This window comes from Eptatretus burgeri, chromosome 18, assembly GCF_056783735.1.
Source record: "Eptatretus burgeri isolate ZD-2024b chromosome 18, Ebu_testis_v1, whole genome shotgun sequence".
Classification (NCBI taxonomy): Eukaryota; Metazoa; Chordata; class Myxini; order Myxiniformes; family Myxinidae; genus Eptatretus; species Eptatretus burgeri.
This window is the reverse complement of record NC_140978.1, coordinates 40895521-40918020: the sequence shown is the minus strand read 5'-3', so window position 1 is coordinate 40918020 and position 22500 is coordinate 40895521. Positions and strand designations below refer to the sequence as shown.

The 22500-nt window shown below is 48.1% G+C and overlaps 1 protein-coding gene across 9 annotated transcripts in view; it reads left to right on the top strand.

Moving 5' to 3' along the window:
- LOC147008974 (putative mitochondrial transporter UCP3) overlaps positions 1-22500 on the top strand; it is an 88092-nt gene that overhangs the window by 63700 nt on the left and 1892 nt on the right. For 8 of the 9 annotated variants that reach the window (XM_085863671.1, XM_085863667.1, XM_085863669.1 and 5 more), the window contains 4 exons: positions 306-507; positions 2477-2677; positions 2876-2977; positions 17619-17799. In XM_085863671.1, the coding sequence (XP_085719797.1) occupies positions 306-507; positions 2477-2677; positions 2876-2977; positions 17619-17799 (686 nt within the window). The remainder of the gene's footprint in view (positions 1-305; positions 508-2476; positions 2678-2875; positions 2978-17618; positions 17800-22500) is intronic. The other variant, XM_085863674.1, reaches the window with a different exon arrangement.

Here is a 22500-nt window from a genome sequence, read left to right as displayed (position 1 = left end):
TCAGAATATAGGAACAATGAACCTCATTTTATCTTCAAGGCTTTGAAGTTGATGTCATCCTCAGTTGGATTGCAGAAGCTCTGGCCTGCACTGGACAATCACATTCTCATGTCAACTTATTCCATGGTCATATAAATGAAAGTGTATATTATTAACTAATGGATGAAATAAATGATTGTGGATATAATACAAGCATGATGGCCCACATGACCTCTTGATACACCTATGTTATCCTTGAAGTAAGATTGAGGATTGTCCTTTCTTTAGTCCAACAACAATTTCTCAATGTTATTTGCTCTGTGTAGGTGCAAGGAGAGCAGATTTCCAGCCAAGGAATCATACGATACCGGGGAGTCTTTAGCACCATATTCACCATGGCACGCACCGAAGGACCGCGTAGCCTGTACAGCGGTCTGGTGGCGGGTCTCCAACGCCAAGCATGTTTTGCATCTATCCGCATCGGCCTCTATGATTCCGTGAAGGACATTTACGCGAATGGGGCCGAGAGTAAGCACCATTTTTGATTTTGCTCTTCTCCACCATTCGAGTTGTCACAGAACAATTCCATAGGCAATGACTCCTAAATCCCACTGCAGACTATATGCCTTTTGAAAGGATTAGGCCATTGTGAACAAAGTTAATTGTGATGGCAGCCAGCTCAAACTTCGTTTGAAAGAAAGGTGTGTTCTCGGTCACACCCACCCGTTATTCAATCAATCATCTTGGTTTTCTTCTTTTTGTGTTCATCTCAGGCTCATGGAGCAGCTTATACCTAAATCACATGCAAGACAAAGACATTGGAAGGCAATAACTTATTTTTATGTGAACAACGATGACATCAGGAGAAAACGGACAAACACATTCTCGTTGTTTTTTCCAAGTTAGTAAAGACTTGTTTCTTCTCTATTGACTGTTGGTCCGATGCCCTCAGCTGCTCACTCACTTTCAAACATGGCAAGTGTGCCGAACACCCCTCATCTTGAATTGTGGGAGGTCTTCATCCTACAGACTGGAATAGGACGGCTTAGGATTTTTAAGGACAAATACCCACATTATAGTATATGGGATTTGAACCTGGGTCCTCAACCAACATCATGAGGCATGGGTTTAAATTGGAATGAAAGTTGATTAACAAGACCCATGCTCGAGGCTCATTACCCCATGGAGTCAAACTCGTTTGTCATCCTGTAAAGCGAGCAGAGTTTTGCATTGAAAAACAAACCAAGCTTCTCATGTGTCCGTAACACAGCTGTCCCAAATAAAATCGTATAGACATAAAATAAGCCTTGAGGAGTAAACCGGGCAATCCCACATCCAGGGCCAAACAGACTAAAGTAATCTTTCAAGGTCAGTGTACCTTTGGTGCTGATGGCAGTTCCAAACAACCTGATACTGATCATTGTTCAATGGGATTTTGTAAACATGAACCAAAACTTTATATGCCAGTTCAAAAGTTGCATCACATGGGGTTTACTTCTCAGGAGCTCAAATATCTGATGGTATGTTTTGTTAGAAAGGCCTTTGTTCTGTAAAATGGAATGTACCATTGCCATACAGACCCTGGAAAACAAATAGATTATTTGGGGTAGCTCTGATACGTATGACAGAATGTGTTGATAAATCAAACGGAGGACCAAATACTGCATTGGAGTCATCAGGAGGAACCCGAATAAACAAAGAGCAAATATGGAGTGATCAGGAGGAACCTGGATAGGATTTGGGGTTCAGCCGCAACTCCACTACCCTCAAACCCATACAGGAGCAGTCAAGTGAGCCTTACAGAAAAAATTCTGCAATAATTTACTTTTTCTTAGAGAGATAGATAACGAAAGAGGGGATTAGACCGTAAAAGAGATGAAAGCAAAGAAAAAGCAAGAATTAGAATGAATAAAGAGAATTGTGAAAAAGTAGAAAGAAGTTTGAAAGGAACAAAAAACAAAGATGTCGGGAAGAACCCGGAGAGATTTGAGATTTCAGCACTTACACCGCAGGCTCAAACACAGCAACAGGTACAAGCTACCAGAGGTCCATGAGTTTACGTAAAATGCAAGTTCATAATTATATTGAATCAATGGAATGTTAATCTATAAATGGAGCAAACATGGATATCACCAAAAGGACAAAATTGATATTTAACAGTTCTTGGGCAATGTAGAGGTTCCAAACCCAGTTTTATCTCTGGTTCCAACCCCAATACTGGCCTTAAGTGTCCACCCAAGACCAGAAGATGAGCACCTCCTTTACCCCAGTGTACTCCGGCCCGAGTTCCGATAAACTGAGAAGGGCACTCCCGCAGCACCCACTCGTCCATTAAATGATATTATTGGAATGTATAATGGCATGTGGACATGAGAATCACTGTGCCAAGTGTTGCTGTTTGATGTGTACAAGAATGTTTTTTGTTGAAATATATGAAATCAAAGAAGTGACGAACTGTTTTCTCACTGCACTTGCCGTTGTGCGTCTCATTGAGCAGCAGTTGGCCTGGGAACGCGCATCCTGGCCGGGGGCACGACCGGCGCACTCTCGGTCTTGGTTGCGCAGCCCACGGACGTAGTCAAGGTACGCTTTCAAGCACATAACCGGCTGCACGAGGGAGCGAAGTGCCGCTACTCTGGAACCATGCAGGCATACAGAACAATCTGGTACACGGAGGGAGTTCGTGGACTATGGAAAGGTACAGTTAAGGTATCTTTAAATTTCCATGCAGGTATAACTCTAATGCTCCATATCCAATGTGGTGAAAACACTTTAAAACATTATTTATTTCCCAGTAACTCCTGTATGTATTACCATTGTAGGTCTGCGATTGGCTGTGAGTGTAGTCAAATATAACAGTGATACAACTACATTTACTTCTCACCTGTGCCAACAGGAACGCTTCCAAACGTCACTCGAAACGCCATTGTGAACTGTGGGGAGCTCGTCACGTACGACATCATCAAAGAGAGCATACTGAAATACAATATAATGACAGGTTTGCTTTTACTTTATAATTGGATTTCAAATCTTCATTCTGGGGGAGGAATATCCCAGCAATGTGATGTCATGCATTCTCACCACTAAATGTGTTTTTATGTATTAATGAACTTTTTTTTTTTATGAAAGAAGCAGTTTTAAATGTAATTAGAATGACATATCTGTATAATAAGATCCAATGTCTGTCCATCAATTTTGCATCTCCTCCCAAACCACGAGTCACACAAAGTATAAAATGGTACCATCTTGATTGCCAAAGATCCGGAAGGTGCAGGGTCAAATATTGGGTGGTCGCTAGACTACCGTTATTCTCAGGTTTTCCGTCTGTCTGTATGTATGTAATGGACAGCACTGGAGGCCAGAGGAGTCAACCGATTTTGATGAAAGTTGACTGGTAGGTTCATACCAGGATCTAGTTGTATGCTTTTGAGCACCGTTGCTATGGACGCCACCATTGCCTAGCAACGGGACTGAAATTTTTGAAAAAATCCGAAAATATATACATTTTTTTTTTTTTCGAAAATCAAAAATTGGCTTCAGCGCTTTTATGCGCACTATAATCAACCTCTTTGTCAAACATTTTCAGCCTGATCCGTCAAAAACTGTATGACTAGTATGCAATTATATAGCGACCACCCATGTCGCCGACCAGCTTGTATATAGTGCGTGCCAGTATGTGCAGCTTCTTTCCTTCACTCTCGTAAACGACGACTGGATTGGGGCATTTTTTCAATTCGATCGGACCAACCGTATCATAAATGGCCATAACTTGGGAAACATATTCAGGTCCCCAGCGTCAATTGTGACGTCATATCAAACGAAGAAGAAGAATTGTGACGCCCCTTCTCTCTCACCCCTAGTCTCGCCCCTCTCTCCCCCCACTCTCTCCCCCCTCGTCTCGCCCCTACTCTCTCCCCCTCCTCTCTCACCCCTACTCTCTCCCCCTCCTCTCTCACCCCTCTCTCTCACCCCCACTCTCACCCCCACTCTCATCCCCCTCTCCCGTCCCCCTCTCCCGTCCCCTCTCTCGCCACCTCCTCTCTCCCCCTCTCTTGAATTGTGTCGCCCCCTCTCTCTCCCCCCCTCTCTCCCTCCCCTCTCTTGACCCCCTCTCTCCCACCCCCTCTCTCCACCCCCCTCTCTCCACCTCCACTCTCACCCCCTCTCTCCACCCCCTCTCTCCACCTCCACTCTCACCCCCTCTCTCGACCCCCTCTCTCCCGTCTGCTCTCTGTAAATATATTCACAAATGTCTACCAAGCACAACAATTAATTCAAACCTTGGGAAAAAACAGCTTTCAAACCCTTGGGAAACAGCTGTTTCCCTTTGGAAAATTCAAACCTTGGGATTAATTAATAATTTGAACAATTAATTCAAACCTTGGGAAAAAACAGCTTTCAAAGCTTGGGAAACACTTGGGAAACAGCTGAAACGGATGAAGAACGATATCAAACCTTGAAAAGGCACATACATACTCAGGTCCCCAGCGTCGATTGTGACGTCATACCAAACGAAGAAGAAGAAGAATTGTGACGTCAATCGTGCAAAAATAAATAAACAATGATTGTGACGTAATTCGTGACGTCATAGCGCCGTGTCCTGTCATTGGTTGACAGACGTTATTGGTCATTATTGGTTGACAGACAATATTTAGGTCGTTATTGGTTGACAGACATTGGTCATTGTATCACGTTATTTTTTGTATTACTGCAAATTATTGTGCTATTATTATTAATATGTTGTTACCATTATTCTGAGATATCTTTGGGAAAAAATGGCCTGATAAGGTGATAAGGTGGAACGACACTTCAGCTGCGATATATACACCTTTCCAATACTGAAAAAAGCAATAAAATGGCCGTAACTTGGGAACCGCTCGTCCGATTAATATCAAACCTTGAAAAGGCACATCTTTGGGTCCCCGGCAATATTCCTGGCAAGTTTCAATCTGATCGGATCGGTGGTTGTCGAGAAACGGCGGTCGCATACAAACACAGACAGACAGACAGACACACACATTGCTGGAATTATATGTGTATATATATGCTTGATTTGGACAAAAACATTTTCATTATTCACATCAATATCGATAAATGTTCATACCAAGCCTGATTTTACACAATTTGTATACGTGTATGCAAAATGTAGACGTGCAACAAGATCGCCAAATTAAAAAGGTACCTGGGATGTTCGGAGGCGTTCTCTCCTGGATTTGAGGATATATGCAGGAAGAGGCCATTTGGCTCATTGAGCCCATGCTAAGTCAGCACCACATTAATTCAATTCCAGAGTTCATGATTTTACATTCACTGGGGATGGGGATCAGAACAGCGAGGCAAGCACAGACATCACCAGTGTTTAATATGTAAACGAGCAAACCCATGTGCCCCAGGCCCATCTTTTTTCATTGTTGGTGGCTACAATTTTTTTTTTCTCACTCTAATTTAAAGGTGTATTAATGTTGCTTAAGGCGCTGTCACACCTTGACGATTTAGCCAGTGTCTGCCGACCTCTGAAAAATTTGTCTAAAACGCTGGCACACGTCGAATACGTTATGGGTAAGTTTTGTATACATTAAGAGCACGCTGAAAAACACTGCCATACGTCGTAGTACGCTGGCTTTCATCGTTGTACTTTGCGGTTGTCCTCAAATTGAAATTTTACGTGTTTTGAAATACGTGAAATTTTACGACGTATGCCAGCGTATGACTCACACGTTCCGCTCCGCTGGCCATACGTTGTAGGCACGTTATGCGATCGTTGACACACGTCGACACACCTTACTTGTAAGTTACTCAGAAGTCGAAACACGTCGAGGTAATGATTAGCGTACCCGAAAATTATTTATAACCTATGAGTAACGTGTTGTAGGCACGTTACACGATCGTTGACACACGTCGAGGCTCGTTATGAGATCGTTGACACACGTCGAGGCACGTTACTTGTAAGTTACTCATAAGTCGAAACACGTTGAGGTAATGCTTAGCGTACCCAAAACTTATTTCTAACCTATGAGTAACGTGCTTTGAACCTATGTGTAACGTACCTCCAACCCATATCGATGTATGTAGACGTATTTGATTGACGTCTTCCGGACGACCACAGAACTTACTGAACGTGTTTCTAATTTACAGCTACCGTATAATGGCGTATTGGCAGTGTTTAAATAATAAAAAAACAACAATAACTTCCGATATTTCGTCACGTGCCGTTACGTCACATCCGATTGCCTCTTCAGTTTGCTCATGTCTTATTCTTAGTTCCTCCTCTGTGAATATTTTCTGTTTGAGGATATTGTCACGTCGACGTCGAAACTTAAAAGCAAATGTCCGAATGTATTTTAAAATTCGTGATAGACTAAAAAAAAAAAAAAAAAAAAAAAAAACACAACAACAAGAACAACAACAACAACAACAACTTCAGATATTTCGTCACGTGCCTGCACGGAGCCAAGGAGAAAAAGAGAAAATGTGCCTTAACGGAGAAAATAAGTTTCGGGTATGCTAAACATTACCTCGACGTGCTTCGACTTATGAGTAACTTACAAGGAACTTGTGTCGACGTGTGTCAACGATCGCATAACGTGCCTACAACTTATTCCCAGCGGAGCGGAACGTGTGAGCCATACGGCGAGTACGTCGTAAAATTTTCAGTATGCTTGAAATTTCACGACGTACGAGACGTACTATGACATATGAGAGCGTACTTCATCGTTTTTCAGCGTGCTCTTCACGTAAACCAAACTTACCCATACCGTATTCGACGTGTGCCTGCGTTTTAGACAAATTTTTCAGAGGTCGGCATACACTGGCTAAATCGTCAAGGTGTGACTGCGATGTTGACACTTCCAATTCTCAGGCGGTTATGATTTGAATCGGTGAGCAGCAGCTTTTTAATAGGCTATGCCACGTGATCGTCGGCGATACGTGCAGCGCGCTATGCCTAAGTTAGACTATCGTTGGGCAGAGGTTGTGAACGCCGACAACACGCTCATCATTCGTTGGTATAAGTTATCTCGAAGACAACGAAACGTTCTGTGCCCGTTACTAATACGTTATGCATATGACCAACACGTTATGAATACGACCAAAACTTAAAAAAAAAAAACATCAAAATTTCAGCGTACGCGAACGTTTTACATACATTTTTATACGTTGCCATTGCTGGCTAAATCGTCAAGGTGTGACAGCGCCTTTACCAGGAGTCAATCACAGTGCACCTAGCCTCACACAGCCAATGAGCAGCATCTCACAACTTGTCACTAACCCACCTGAAACATTATACATGCTTGCTTCATCTGTATACATCTATATTGTTGCGGATTCGCGCCCGCCGGCGTGCTGACAGCCACGTAACTCGAATCGCGGCACGTCGCCCACCGGACGGACAATCCAGTCGTGACCCTCTCGGACTAACGCCGGGAACCAGTCACGGGTGGACCTTTCGGTCTCACCGCGATCGTGCCAATCGGCCCCCGTGTGGGATAGGGTTGCTCGCCAAATTCGACCTACCTAAGTACCCACACGGAGGGTAGACCGGGCGATCGCACCTCGCCGCAGGTCGACTTCGGACACGGGCCACTTAAGCGACCCGTTCCGTACTATCGGGATAACCGAGCGGTGTTATTCGTCGACCTCGACGGTTCGATTAATTATCGGGCGTCTTAACCCACGACCAACCCTTTACGTGAAGCAAGATGAGGATTCAATGAAAGAAATAACGAAGCGAAGCGGGAAAACAGTTCAATAATAAGCACATTTATTTCGCGGCACACGGGAAGCACACATATACAATTCCACCAAAAGCACATGGAAAAGAAGAAGACAAAAAGCAAATGCGACAATGCAGATCTAATACCGACTACGCGAGCACACGGCAACACTTATACAATTTTACTTCACAGACGGCGCCGACAACACATATTCCCAAAGCAAAAGAAAAGAGAACCACCCTCCAGGATGAGGGGGTAGGCGGGCCTGGGGCCGAGACCGTGTCGGGCCTACCCGTCTGATGATGAGACGCGGAGCGGCGGTGGTGCCTCAACTCCGCGGGCCTCGCGGACAGTGTCTGGTAGGGGGTGGGAAGGGGGCCCCCTTTTGTCGCACTATCTCAGCGCGGGGGGGAAACAGGAGGGGGTTGCTGATGCTCGGGGAAAGGAGGATTTCACAAAATCGCGGGTCCCGCGACGAGCGTCTCCACCACGACCTCAGTCGCGCCGCCGGCCTTTCTCTCCGCAGTTCCTCGAATGCGACGCGAGCACCCCCTCAACCGCCTTCGCCGCCGCCGCCTCTCCACAGCTCCGTCCTCTTCACTCCGACTCCGCGAACTCCCAACTGCGAACTGCCACTTCAACTCAACTCTTCCTCCGCGAACTGAACTGGTCTGACGAACGCGGTCGTTTTTATAAGCCCCGTGGCTTCGCTCTTCCACCCTTGACCCTCTGCCTCCGACCTTTCACCTCGCTCCCCATTGGCCCGAGGAAAAGTGGGCGTGAATGCTTTTTGATCCATGAATTTGCATATAGCGACCGCCCTCCAACGCCCTGGAGGCGGGGCCAAACCGCCCCTCGCTCACCGATTGGACGGAACAAAAGTGGGCGTGAGTCGTTTATGATCCGTTTTTCTTCAGAAAGTCCGCGATGCTTTTGAACACCCTGCACGGTGCGCGCCCTACACGAGTCCAGCATCGGTGCCCACGAGTGGCGCGAGATGACAGTGATGCGATGGTGGCGAATTGTGACGGTAAAGGTCGTGGCGGTTGTGGTGAAGCGGCGTTGTGGTTGGTGGTTGTTGTTGTGATGGCTGTTGAGACGTGGTTGGTGGTGGTAATAATGGCGGTTGGTCCAAAATAAAGATAGTAAAAGAAAAACGGCTATCCTGAAGAGTCGCAGCCTTCATGAATGACATTTATTCCCTCTAGACAACGGGTTTGGGCCTAACTACACATATACTTACCGAGATATCTCACCTAAGGGACCTGAATGGTGGTTTGCGAATTTGGTCAACCACAACACTACCCCCTCACCTTTTTACAGACTCGTCCCGAGTCGTCAAATTTTCGTGTGCCATCATGTGTAGTTTTCCCCTCGTACATTTTACCTACGGATCCCTGAGTGCGACATTTATGGTATTCGTGTCCCCAAAATAAATAACCTAAGGGCTGAGTAACTACCTAAACAAACACTCACACGGACGACTTAAATAAAATTGCCGGCGCTAAGACAAACATGCCGGGGGCGCACTCATATGTACAGTACATCTTACCTTAACTTACAAATTTTACACTAAACCATGGCCCAGGATCACTGAACTCTGCAAAGGAAAAGCAGTTAGCAGGGAGCCAGGCTGCTCGCATGCAGTCTCTGGCTCAAAACAATGCAGGTGACAAGGAACGTGGCCGGCTGCTCACACGCAGTCCAAGGCCTTCCCTTTTGAACTGAACGCAGTGAACCACAACGGTGCATGGGCTGCACAAACGTAGTCTCCGTGCCAGCTCAAGTGGCACACGCAATGAACACAACGAATGTATGGATGAATACAAACACGGTGCACGGGCCGCCACTGCAGGCCCGTGTTGTAGCTGCCAACAGGGCAGTTCTCGCAGCTTGCAAACTGTTGCCTTGCGGATCCTGGCGCACATGGAAATGAACAGGGGGGGGGGGCAAAGCAAAAATTGAACGGGGCTGGTGAACAGGGGCAGTGGGCATGGCATGGCAAAGGCAGCAGGCAAACACAGCCCGCAGAAGAAGGCCGCTGCAGGCAAACACAGCCCGCAGAAGAAGGCCGCTGCAGGCAAACACAGCCGGCAGACGAACTGGCCGGCACAGGCCTTGCAGCACAGCAGCTGCAGACGATCCAGCCGGCACAGGCCTTGCAGCACAGCAGCTGCAGATGAAGTTGGCCGGCCTCTGCCTTGCAGCAACGCAGCCAGCAGATGAAGCTGGCCAGCCTTTGTCGTTCAGTGGAGGTTGGTGGAGGGAGTGCGGTGGTGCTGGCCACTCGGAAGGCGGGCTCGGACCTACCTCCCTGTCTCCCTCCCAACCTATCGCCTTTGCCTGTCACTGTACATACCCACTCCCTTAATTTGTGAAAAACCAATTTAGCCCCCACTTATTTTTTTTATTTTTATTTTTTATTTTTACTTCCCCACTATAAATCGTCCCCTAACCCCCTTTACTGTCATTGTTCGGCTAACCTATCCAGTCACCTAGCCTACTCCCAACCCCTACGTTCCCTTCCCGGAGGGGAATAAGGGAGAGCTAACGTCCTGTGTCGAGGCCCAACGAAGCCTCAGAATGGCCTCCCCAGAGTTCGGCGATCTATAACCAAAGTGGGTCCAGCGGCCCACAACGAGAGCGAGGGGATGGATGGTGCGGAGGGGTACACTTCCTAATCTACCCTAACCATTTAACTGTTAAACTACCCCGGGGCTTTCAACAAGCGCCTCTCGCTTAAACTATTGGTTCTAACAACCCAGATTCCCGTCGCCTGTGTTGGTGCCCTCACAATTTCGGGCCTCGCCCCCCAATTTTCTCTAAGTGCCCTCACACGGTCTCATGGCTGGGACACGTGGCTCCCTTTGGCAGGCACGACTCTCTGCCGATTCTCCGACGATGGCACCCCCGTGCACTACACTGCCTCCGAGCCTACCAGCTACCTAACACCGGGGAGTGCCCCCCTATGGCACCTCCCCTGAAACGCACACGTGGCAGGCTGGCTTCCCAGGCCCCTTTCCGAGGGTCACCCATGCCCACAACACTGCCCACGTGGCTAATGGCGCCCCGGGCCCCCGCACCAAGCAGGCGCACCCGTGCCCACTACGCTATCCCGGCCCCCCATGGGCCCTTGGCCTACCACGGCCGACTAGCCTGGTGCCCGGGGTACCCACTCAGCGATACTCACCTTTCGCAGCCACGCTCCCAAGCCCGTCAACAGGGCTCCTGCACCCCTCCAAACGGGTTTCGAGCCTACACACCCACCAACAACAAAACGACCTCCATTTTTCAATTTGACTAACCCCCTAACTCACTTTATACTGACCCCGGGTCCCTTGGGCGGGAGTCACTCCTCCCCCCAATCACTCATCGCACCATGCATTCCCCATTCACTCCACACACACAGACCCGCTGGCCTCACTCACTCACCAAGCACATGCCTCACAACTCACCAACTCTTCAACACACTCACCACTGAACTCTGCCATCCTTCTAACTACCTCCCCTAACTAACTCGTGCTCCCACGTCGTCCCTTAAACTAGTAGCACGTTCCTTTTAACACTACGTAGCTAAGCTACGTCCCCTCGACACATCCACAAGTCTGTCACTGTCTCCAAATAAATCATTTTATTTCCCAACCTAAATCTGGCTACAATCCCTCTAACTAATCCATTCCACGGGCCCCATGAGGACTTACCCCCTGCCCCATGGAGCCGGTCTAACTAAGCTAACCCTTCCCCCTAACTAGTTTCCATCCTGTGCCCAGGGTAAGGGGGTCTTCCACCCCTTGCCCAGGAATCCTGTACACCCGAAAGTGAGGCTTGCTTTTTTTTTTTTCATGCGCAGCACCAGCGCGGCAACTCGCGCACTTTGCACCTGCCCGTGACGACATGCAGCTGCACGTGTACCTCGTCCCTCCTTGGACGGTACCATCCGGCAGGGATACCCCTCCTGCCGGATTCCAACCCCACGTGCAGCCATGACGTCACCGTGCGCATCAAAAAAACACAAGCCCCACGTCTCGAGGGGTTCCCCACGCGAACACATGTGCTTTGCCCGTTGGAGCTTAACACACACGATCGCGTGGAGAACCCGTCCGGTCCAAATCCGAAATCCTGCCTAAACTTTGTCCGTCCGCGGGATCGGCAAATCCACCGCGTGCGTTTCCGGACCGGGACTTCACCCTCGCAAGCGAGCACGTGGTGGCCTCGTGCGTTGCACAGCACGGACCTCGTGCTCGCGGCTGGGTGAACCCGGCACGGTCCCCGAAACAACTACAGCCGCTACTCGGCTTTCTTTACTCACATGTCGTCGTCGTCGCCATTCCACACACGCACTCCTGCGTGTTACGACGCTCACACTCCATTCCATCACATTCACCCCGGGAGACGCGGCTGCGTGCTCCCGCATGCCAACCGACATCTCCCTCACATACCGCTCTCTCACACACACGGTCTCCCTTGCACAAACCATACCACTCATACGTGGTGCTCCATTCACTCGCGCGGGGGAACTCACCCGCGGTGCTTCACTCACACTGGCCGTTTCATCCACGCACACGGCCTCTTCCACACACGGTGCCTCATCCACACACGGCGTGCTGGGAAGCACGTACTCCGGCACCATCGCCACCACACCACTCACACACGGGTCGCTTCCACACACGGGGACGCACTCACACCTTGCACCACACACACAGGGACAACTACACTGGGGATTCGTGTCCCCACAAGGGTCTCCGGGGCCTCTATACCCCCCAAGCTCTCCGTGCACCCGTTCGCAGCACTCCTCCCCTCGAACTCGCAAAGCACGACCGAACTCACCTGGTCGTGACTCGCCTCGAGGGGGCATACTCCCTCCCCTCGTTCCTGGAGGAGGCTATCCCGCTGCTCGCACCGGGCCTCCACCCAGTCCACCAGCTCACCCCCATTGTCCTCCACTACCTCTGTGTGTGTGTGTTCGTCTCTAACCTTGTCCAATTCATGCAGTCTCTCCTCTATTTTTCCTGTCTCCCGTGTCTCTATACATTTATAAGTTTCTGTTGTCGTCACCTCGTGTCTCGTCTCACACGTTTTGGTCTCCCCATTTAATTTTTCCCTTTCGGTCACCGTCGATTCTTCTGTCACGACCCTCGCCCAACACGCCCCCCGAATTATTTTTTCACCCGCCTCCACCGCGGGCCTGTCAGCCGCTGCACCCCCTTCCAGCTCGTTTGCTTCCACACGTGGAGTCGCCATTCCCAGCTCCCTGGTCACGGCCTTCATGCCCGCCTGCAGGCATCGGCCCATGTTCTGCGTCTCACCCCGCAGCTTTTTCGTTTCTTCCTTCATGTTTGCTTCCATTCCGTTTATTTGCTGTGTATTCGCATCCATCTTTTCGTTCATGCCTTTCATTTCGTTTTTCATTTCATTTGTATTTGTATCCATCTTTTCGTTTATTTGTTGTGTATTCGCATCCATCTTTTGTGTATTCGCATCCATCCTCGCTGTCATTGCCGCCAGCATGGCGAATAGCTGGGCCATGTCGGGTGCGCTTGGGTGAGCCGATTCGGCAAGAATCGGGAGGTTTTGGTGGAGAGGGGGAGGGGAGGTGTCATACACGGCGGCCGCTGCCGCACCCATTTCGGCCTCTGGGTTCAGTTGGGCGAGTTCGTTTTCCTGTACAATTAACATTTCCTGCACGGAGATTTCATCCTGAGCCATGGATTCTACACATTCTACATCCATTTCTAATACCCCCGGCTCCCGCTCGCCTTGAGACGCCATCTTGCTTCTCCGTAAAGGGTTAATTTAGCTCGCTCGTAATTTGGAGGGAATCGGGGGTCGCTTCTCTCACCCCTGGACCGATTCCCGTGAATTTAATTGGAGACAGGAGAGCCCGTTTTCCCGTTCTCCGATACCAGTGCCGCGAGGAGGGCGATGAGTTTGTATCGCACGACCTGACACCAATGTTGCGGATTCGCGCCCGCCGGCGTGCTGACAGCCACGTAACTCAAATCGCGGCACGTCGCCCACCGGACGGACAATCCAGTCGTGACCCTCTCGGACTAACGCCGGGAACCAGTCACGGGTGGACCTTTCGGTCTCACCGCGATCGTGCCAATCGGCCCCCGCGTGGGATAGGGTTGCTCGCCAAATTCGACCTACCTAAGTACCCACACGGAGGGTAGACCGGGCGATCGCACCTCGCCGCAGGTCGACTTCGGACACGGGCCACTTAAGCGACCCGTTCCGTACTATCGGGATAACCGAGCGGTGTTATTCGTCGACCTCGACGGTTCGATTAATTATCGGGCGTCTGTACCCACGACCAACCCTTTACGTGAAGCAAGATGAGGATTCAATGAAAGAAATGACGAAGCGAAGCGGAAAACAGTTCAATAATAAGCACATTTATTTCGCGGCACACGGGAAGCACACATATACAATTCCACCAAAAGCACATGGAAAAGAAGAAGACAAAAAGCAAATGCGACAATGCAGATCTAATACCGACTACGCGAGCACACGGCAACACTTATACAATTTTACTTCACAGACGGCGCCGACAACACATATTCCCAAAGCAAAAGAAAAGAGAACCACCCTCCAGGATGAGGGGGTAGGCGGGCCTGGGGCCGAGACCGTGTCGGGCCTACCCGTCTGATGATGAGACGCGGAGCGGCGGTGGTGCCTCAACTCCGCGGGCCTCGCGGACAGTGTCTGGTAGGGGGTGGGAAGGGGGCCCCCTTTTGACGCACTATCTCAGCGCGGGGGGAAACAGGAGGGGGTTGCTGATGCTCGGGGAAAGGAGGATTTCACAAAATCGCGGGTCCCGCGACGAGCGTCTCCACCACGACCTCGGTCGCGCCGCCGGCCTTTCTCTCCGCAGTTCCTCGAATCCGACGCGAGCACCCCCTCAACCGCCTTCGCCGCCGCCGCCTCCTCTCCACAGCTCCGTCCTCTTCACTCCGACTCCGCGAACTCCCAACTGCGAACTGCCACTTCAACTCAACTCTTCCTCCGCGAACTGAACTGGTCTGACGAACGCGGTCGTTTTTATAAGCCCCGTGGCTTCGCTCTTCCACCCTTGACCCTCTGCCTCCGACCTTTCACCTCGCTCCCCATTGGCCCGAGGAAAAGTGGGCGTGAATGCTTTTTGATCCATGAATTTGCATAGAGCGACCGCCCTCCAACGCCCTGGAGGCGGGGCCAAACCGCCCCTCGCTCACCGATTGGACGGAACAAAAGTGGGCGTGAGTCGTTTTTGATCCGTTTTTCTTCAGAAAGTCCGCGATGCTTTTGAACACGCTGCACGGTGCGCGCTCTACACGAGTCCAGCATCGGTGCCCACGAGTGGCGCGAGATGACGGTGATGCGATGGTGGCGAGTTGTGACGGTAAAGGTCGTGGCGGTTGTGGTGAAGCGGCGTTGTGGTTGGTGGTTGTTGTTGTGATGGCTGTTGAGACGTGGTTGGTGGTGGTAATAATGGCGGTTGGTCCAAAATAAAGATAGTAAAAGAAAAACGGCTATCCTGAAGAGTCGCAGCCTTCATGAATGACATTTATTCCCTCTAGACAACGGGTTTGGGCCTAACTACACATATACTTACCGAGATATCTCACCTAAGGGACCTGAATGGTGGTTTGCGAATTTGGTCAACCACAACAATATAATAAGATCGTGTGTGCATGTACGCAAATGCTGCGTGCCATCTTTGCATGTCCTCCCAAACCACGAGTCACACAAAGTTGAAAACGGTTCCGTATTAGTCGCCAAGGACCCCGAGAGTGCACCAATTACCCGGGAAAGTGTAGCCAGTAATGTTGAGTCTGGCAGAAACTCCAAAGGAATATGGGTCTAAACATTTTCCTGAAAAATAGTGTTCAGATACTCTGCCATTTCATGAGTGGTATCCATTATGATTTCCACCTTGAGGGAAGGAACAAGCGAAGAGTACGTCAACGTGATGGACTTGATCAATTTCCATCAGGCTTTGGAAGTTGGAGAGAGGCTAAAGAAACACCGGTTACCCCCTTTTCAGAGAGATCACACTGAAAATGGGTCACCAGTGTTTATTTGTCCTCAAGTTTTCTTGCCTTTCTCCACCTTCCAAAGCCTGATGGAAACTGATTTCTTTGATGACGTTCAGTTTCCAGGAATAAAAGACAGGTTGCTTGCGGGCAATTGCCTCATGACATACTGCTGTATGTGAACTGCTCTCTCTTCTACATGCGTACATACCTTTATGCCAACAAACGGTCTACCTTGTTGAACTTCTTGACATGACTGCAGGCCCGACCACATTTGCGGCTCTCGGAAGTTGACCGATGACACAGACACCTTCAGGAGGACACGATGAGAGGAGCCCAGGCAGGCAGAAGCTGTAAGATAGGTGACAAGAGAAGTTAGACCTGATGAGGTCCCAGTTGTGAATGAGAGCCATTTTTGGTATATGTTAGTTGAAAAGCAACAGATTACATAAAACCTATAGTCTCAGAGATTGACTTTGTTGCAGTGTTGTAGATGAGGAGCTGACTATTAAACAGCTGGTATGGTAACAGTTGAAGTCCCCATAGATAAGTAACTGAGTGGTGGGAGGATAGCGAAGAATCCATCTTTGCAAGTGTTTCATTAATGGAGCCATTGTTTTTGTGGAAGCGGTGGTAGGCCACACGTGAAATAGATCGTTTCGGGTCAGGACCAGTGAGCCGAGGGTAGAGCGGAGAGCAAGGTAGCGTAGGCAATGTAAAAGGGTGAGTTGCGAATGTAGACAGCAACACGGTCATTAAATCGTGAGCTGGGTCTGTCAAAATGCAAGAGAGTGGGACTGAGGGAAACCGGAGGGAATAATATCTACAGTAAACTAGATCCCTCGAGGGAATGCAAGGAAACGTAGACACAGGAGATGGACCTTCGACCAAATATGGCTGTGCCATGTCCACGTCACAACACTTCCAACTGGTGCAGGTAGTGCTAAATATGCAGGTAGTGCTAACCAGGTGTGCTCCTGAATGTAGCACTCTGTGATGGCACTCGACGCGAACAGCAGTTTCCAGTTAAGCACGTCCTCAATGTGGATTGAACCTAAACAAGAGAGTTCATTTGTGAGCATGCTACCAACTGAGCGACCTGATACCCCTTCAACTTACTGTCCCAATCGGCTCTGCTGCGTAATCAAGACAATTTTGTTTCCCCAATGGAAGAAGGGACTTTTCTTCATTGGAAACTTTAAGTTAAGAAACTACAGGTAATCAAATTGCTCTGTTTTGTTGAGCGTTGATCGGAGGCTCATGGAGCCATATATTACATGTATAGAGCAACATCGATGAACTTATACATCAATTACAAGGAAATTCTGCACAGGAGGAGGCCATTCGGCCCATCATGCTTGCACCACACCAATACCAGATTTCAATGATTCCATCAATACCCCTTCCCTTCGTGAGCAGCTTTTTTGGCTGCTGGTTGCATCATTGGTTAGGGGCACGGATATTCCGCTGATCCAGTGCCCCTATTACCAGTACACTGGTACTCATTTTTTCGACCTTGGAAGGATGACAGGCTGAGTCAACCCCCTGGTGTTAATTCAACAGCCGAGTGGGATTTGAACTCAGGACCCTAGGATCCCAAGCCACCACCCGAACCATTAAGCCAACACCAGGCTATAATAATAAAGACCACCAGGCTATAAATAGATGACAAACAAAACAAGACAGTTCATGGAATTTGAACCTGGGATCTCAACATCAGAAGGTGTGTGTTCTCAGATGGAGATGACAAACATCAGGTCAATTTTATAGTTAGAGCAGCTGAATATGGTTCTGATTATACATTTGTATTTTCAAGATGATTACAGTGAACATTTTGAACTTTCTCATCTGGGATAGATATTAATATCATTCTTTTGATGTTTTCATTGTGCCCTCAATTGTCCCCAATCAGACAATACGCCGTGCCATTTTGCGTCGGCCTTTGGTGCTGGCTTTTGTGCTACCGTCGTGGCATCACCCGTTGACGTAGTCAAGACAAGGTACATGAACTCTGAGCCTGGATATTACCGCGGTGCACTCGACTGTGCCACTCGGATGTACAAGCAGGAAGGAGTGATGGCTTTTTACAAAGGGTACAAACAAACAAATCCATCATGGGTTTGGTGTCGATCTTCTCCGGGCGCAACACCGTGCCACTTGCAACAAAACAATCCTTTAAAACCTTTTAATCTCTTCTTTTCATCTGTAGATGTCAATAAGCATGGTGGTGGCTTAGCGGTTTAGTTTGCTGGCTTAAGATCTAAGCATCTTGAGTTTGAACCCCCTGTTGTGCCGTTGAATAACACCAGGTGAGTTGGCTCAGCCTGTCATCCTTCCGAGGTCGGCAAAATGAGTAGAGACTTACTGGAAAGAGGGGACACTGCATCGGCGGCACAGCCACGCTCCCAGCAATGATGCGACCAACAGCCACCAACCAACAGATTAAGAATGGTGGCAGTGATTAACTGACAGAGAGGGGGGCAGTGTTGAAGGTGTGAGAAGGATATTTCAAAGAGCTGTTGAACTGGGAAGGAAGCAATGGCGAGCTGGAGTTACCGCGTTATGTGGAGGGGAAAGTGGAGTTGGTGGAGATCACAGAGGAGGAAGTGCAGACACCATCGAAGAGGATGAAGAAGAGAAGAGCAACAGGCATTGAGGAGGTGTGTACAGAGATGATAATTGCAGCGGAAGAAGTCGTAGTCAGTTGGGCGAAGAGGGGTTTAGAAAGGGTAGGGACATGACGAGTAGGATGTTCGCACTGAGACAGCTGGTGGAAAAGGGATTGGAGGTGCAAGGTGAGATGGCATTGGGATTTGTGGATTATGACACTGTCCCGAGAGAGATGGTGATGGGGACACTGATATGGATGGAAGTGCTGGAACCAGAAGTTAGGTTGATGGAAGGGATGTACAAGGGAACGAAGGGAAGAGTCTTGGTTGGTCCTGGGATGTCTGAGGAGTTCAGCGTGAACATCGGTTTGAGGAAGGGAAGCTCTCTCAGCCCACTTATGTTTTTCATGGTGATGGAGTTGGAAATCAAGAAGATGAGCTTGTGGTCTAATATGGGGAGCATGTTGTATACGGATTATCTGACTGTTGTGGTGGTGGGTGGGAGATGCAGGAAGTACTCGGGGAGTGGTAGGAGGCATTTGAGGAACATGAGCTGAAGATGAGTATGGGGAAGACCGAGGTGATGTGGGTTTGGCAGCAGAGAAAATAAATTAATATCAGGTTGGAGGGGAAGGGTATCAGGCAGGAAAATAGGTTTGAGTATCTGGGAGGAACAGTGAATGGGGATGGTAAGTCAGAGGCAGAGGTGTGATGGAGGATTCAAGTGGGTGTGATTGCAAACGCAGGAGGGTGGAGGGCATAATTGCAGACAGAAATATATCAAGGAAATTGAATGGGAAGGTTCTGATGTCATGTGTAATGCTGGCCTACCTTTATGGTCCGGAGATGGTGGCACTGACAGAGAGACAACAACCGAGGCTGCGGGTTTGCGAGAACAACTGTGCCAGGAGGATTGCGGGAGTGAAGAAGGTGGATAGAAGGAGGATGGATGAACTGAGGGAAGAGATTGGTGTGCAGATGAGCTTGATGGGGTGATTGGTGAAATGCCGGATGAGGTGGGCTGGACACTTGGTGCGGATTTGGGAAGAGGGAATGGCAAAGAGAGCAGATAGGTTGAGGAAGCAAGGGAGGAGGAAAAGAGGAAGACCATGGCTGATGTCGGAAGATTGTTTGAGTAAGGATATCAGTAATGTAGGGGTGGTTGGGGAGAGAAAAGAGTTGCCCGATGACAGAGGGAGGAAGAGGAGTATCGTGATCAAGGCAGGGCAGAAGCTTGGTGCCATCGGACCTCACTCCTTATAAAGGGAAGAGAAGGAGGAACAGAAGAAGAACAACATCATTATGTTATTAAACAAGTACTGGGTTGGAATAATCATCATCAATGAATGGGCAGGGATTACATTGTCATAACAAAGAACCTTAAGATTGAACAAATCAACACAATCTGCAATTCCATTCTGCGTTTGATTCCAGGATTATCAATATTTGTGCGAACGAATAAAAGCAGTAGTTGCTGCAGGTCTTGGAAGCACCATCAATGATCTTTGGAGTACCATTACCACCGAATAACACCGTCACACCTTCCAATTTTTCTCGATCACTTAAACACGTTTCCTGAAGCAATGCTGTTAGTCGACCCTAACCCTAACCCTAACAAACCCTAACAGCTAATGTTAGGAAGCTAACAGCTTGTTCGTGTTAGTTAGCAATGCTAACAGCTAACCCTAACCCTAACAGCTAACCCTAACAAATGTCGGAGTGGCGACCCATCAAGGATTGTACCCAATAGCCAAGGAGACTGCTTAGGCAGCACCAACGCTCTGCACAGAGTATGGTCCCAATGGATTGCTAACTCTGTTGCCATGGAAACCGTTTCAGTAACTTGGCTTGTGCGCACGATATCTGAAAAATCGTTCAACATTTATCTTTCATATTACGGATTCCTCATTCCACAAAAAAGGAGTGGGACGTCGGGTTAGCTCCTTGATTTCAGGAGACATAGCCCCCAGATGATTCGGATATCGCTGAAAATAAAATCATACTTTGCTATAATTACAATTAAAACAAACTCTTTGAACAAAAAAAGGGATTTTACAGATATTCAACATCCAGCCTCTGATTTCTGTGAGGTCACATGTTCTCAGTAACATTACAGAGAATGTTTTCTCTGGCCATACTTGTCGGAAAAAAAAATTGCCTTACATGGAGGAGCCACCATTGACATGCATCTGCAATGATACCTTGACATGCCTCCTCCATGGCCTGGAGAAGTGCTGCCTGCTCATGGGGATTATGGTTATCCACTTTCCAGCACGAGGCATTTCAAAAAACAAAAAACTCCTCCATGGAGTTCAGGAAGGGAGTGTAGGGTAAGAGGAACATCATTGAGAAGTGTGCATGAGCTTCAAACTTCCCTCGGACAAGCACAGAGTGCTGGAATCTGACATTGTCATGTACAATGGCAAAGTTTGTCAGCTCTAACCCTTCCAGCATTTTCTCTTCTGGAAGGATAGGACTCTCACACGTTGAATCTCGGAACACCGATAGGTGTGCTGTGTTATATGGGCCGATGGTGGCATTGTGGGAGATTACACCATTCCTAGAATTGGCAGCACATCTGGTAATATTTTCCTCCATGCTGACTTGGGACATCAACTCGATGGTTGCTCATATCCCGTTTGCTAAATTATTTGTCCGTCCTCTTCAAGCTACAGGTTGTCTTCCCTCTTATACCTGGTCTGGAGAAGAAGATTTTTGAAGGAATTTAACAAGTCTGCCATTTTGACCCACTTAAAGGTCACGTGATCGGAACGAACTTTGCAATCCCCGTTACCAGTCAGGAGCAGAACCTTGCTGCCAAATTTCAGCCGGATCAGCCAAACGGTTTGGCCAAAGAAGTCGAAATAGGAGATGGACGCTGAACGATGACAATACCTTATCTGGAATTCCAATTCCACATAAGCTAAAAACACAAATCGTTTTGCAAAAGAGGCTGTCGTTTCAGTTGTGCAACTTTTGAATTTGGTGTTTTTGACCACAGTTCCATTCACATTGATTTATCAATCAAGAAAAACGGTAATAGTACCATCAACACCTTAATCATACCAACAAGGCCTTAATAACACAATCAAAGAACTTAAAAACACCATCAACACCTTAAGAGCAATCAAAGACCTCAAAAGCATCAACGCCTTAACAATTCCATCCATCCATTGGGACCATACTCTGTACAGAGCGTTGGTGCTGCCGAAGCAGTCTCCTGGGCTATTGGGCACAATCCTGGATGGGTCGCCACTCTGACGCAAGATACTCGAATGGCGCAATCATCACAGCAAGCTGGTACTCATTTTGCCGACCTCGGAAGGATGACAGGCTGAGTCAACCCCACCTGGTATTAATTCAACAGCAAAGTGAGATTTGAACTCTAGACCCTCGGATCCCAATCGCACCACTAATAATACAATCAGACTTTAAAACACCATCAATAGCTTAATAACAATGAAATACCTTAAAACACCACCAACACTTTAATAACAATCAAAGACCTTTAAAAACACCATCAACACCTAAACAATAATTGAAGACCTCAAAAACACCAGCAACACCTTTACTGTACAATCAAAAATCTTTAAAACACCATTGAAGACCATACAAGCCACAAAAGAGCCATTTTCTCAATAACTTAGTGGAGAACCAATTCATTTTCATGTTTTCTAATCCATGGTGAGCAATCGCTCAAATTACACTTCTACATTGTCTTTGGTTATAAAGTTGATCAATCAATTTTGTCATGTACCAGGAAATAGCTGAGGCAGTCTTGTTCAGTTGATTTGTGGAACTTCACTTGTCATTGCAGGATCTACAAAGTTGATTACAGTAATTTTTGATATCAGAATCAAAAGAACTTGCTTGCATTTGGGAGTCATAAGTACAGGTCATTTCGATTTCCTTTAGCAGTTTTAGGGTATTGCTAACAAAACAATCACAACTGCTGGATGAGTAAGAGGACACAATGGCACTTGTGATACGTACATGCATAAAGACCTAAATTGCAGCGTGTGTTTGCTCATTCAGCATCTTTGCAATTCGGGTAAGCACCCATCATGCTTCCCCTTACTCCCCCCCCCCCCCCTGATTCGGTAACCCCAGACAATAACAGACTGTCATCCAGGAAATCTTAAAGATTGCTGATCATATGACGAACATAGAGTTGGCTTTTAAAAA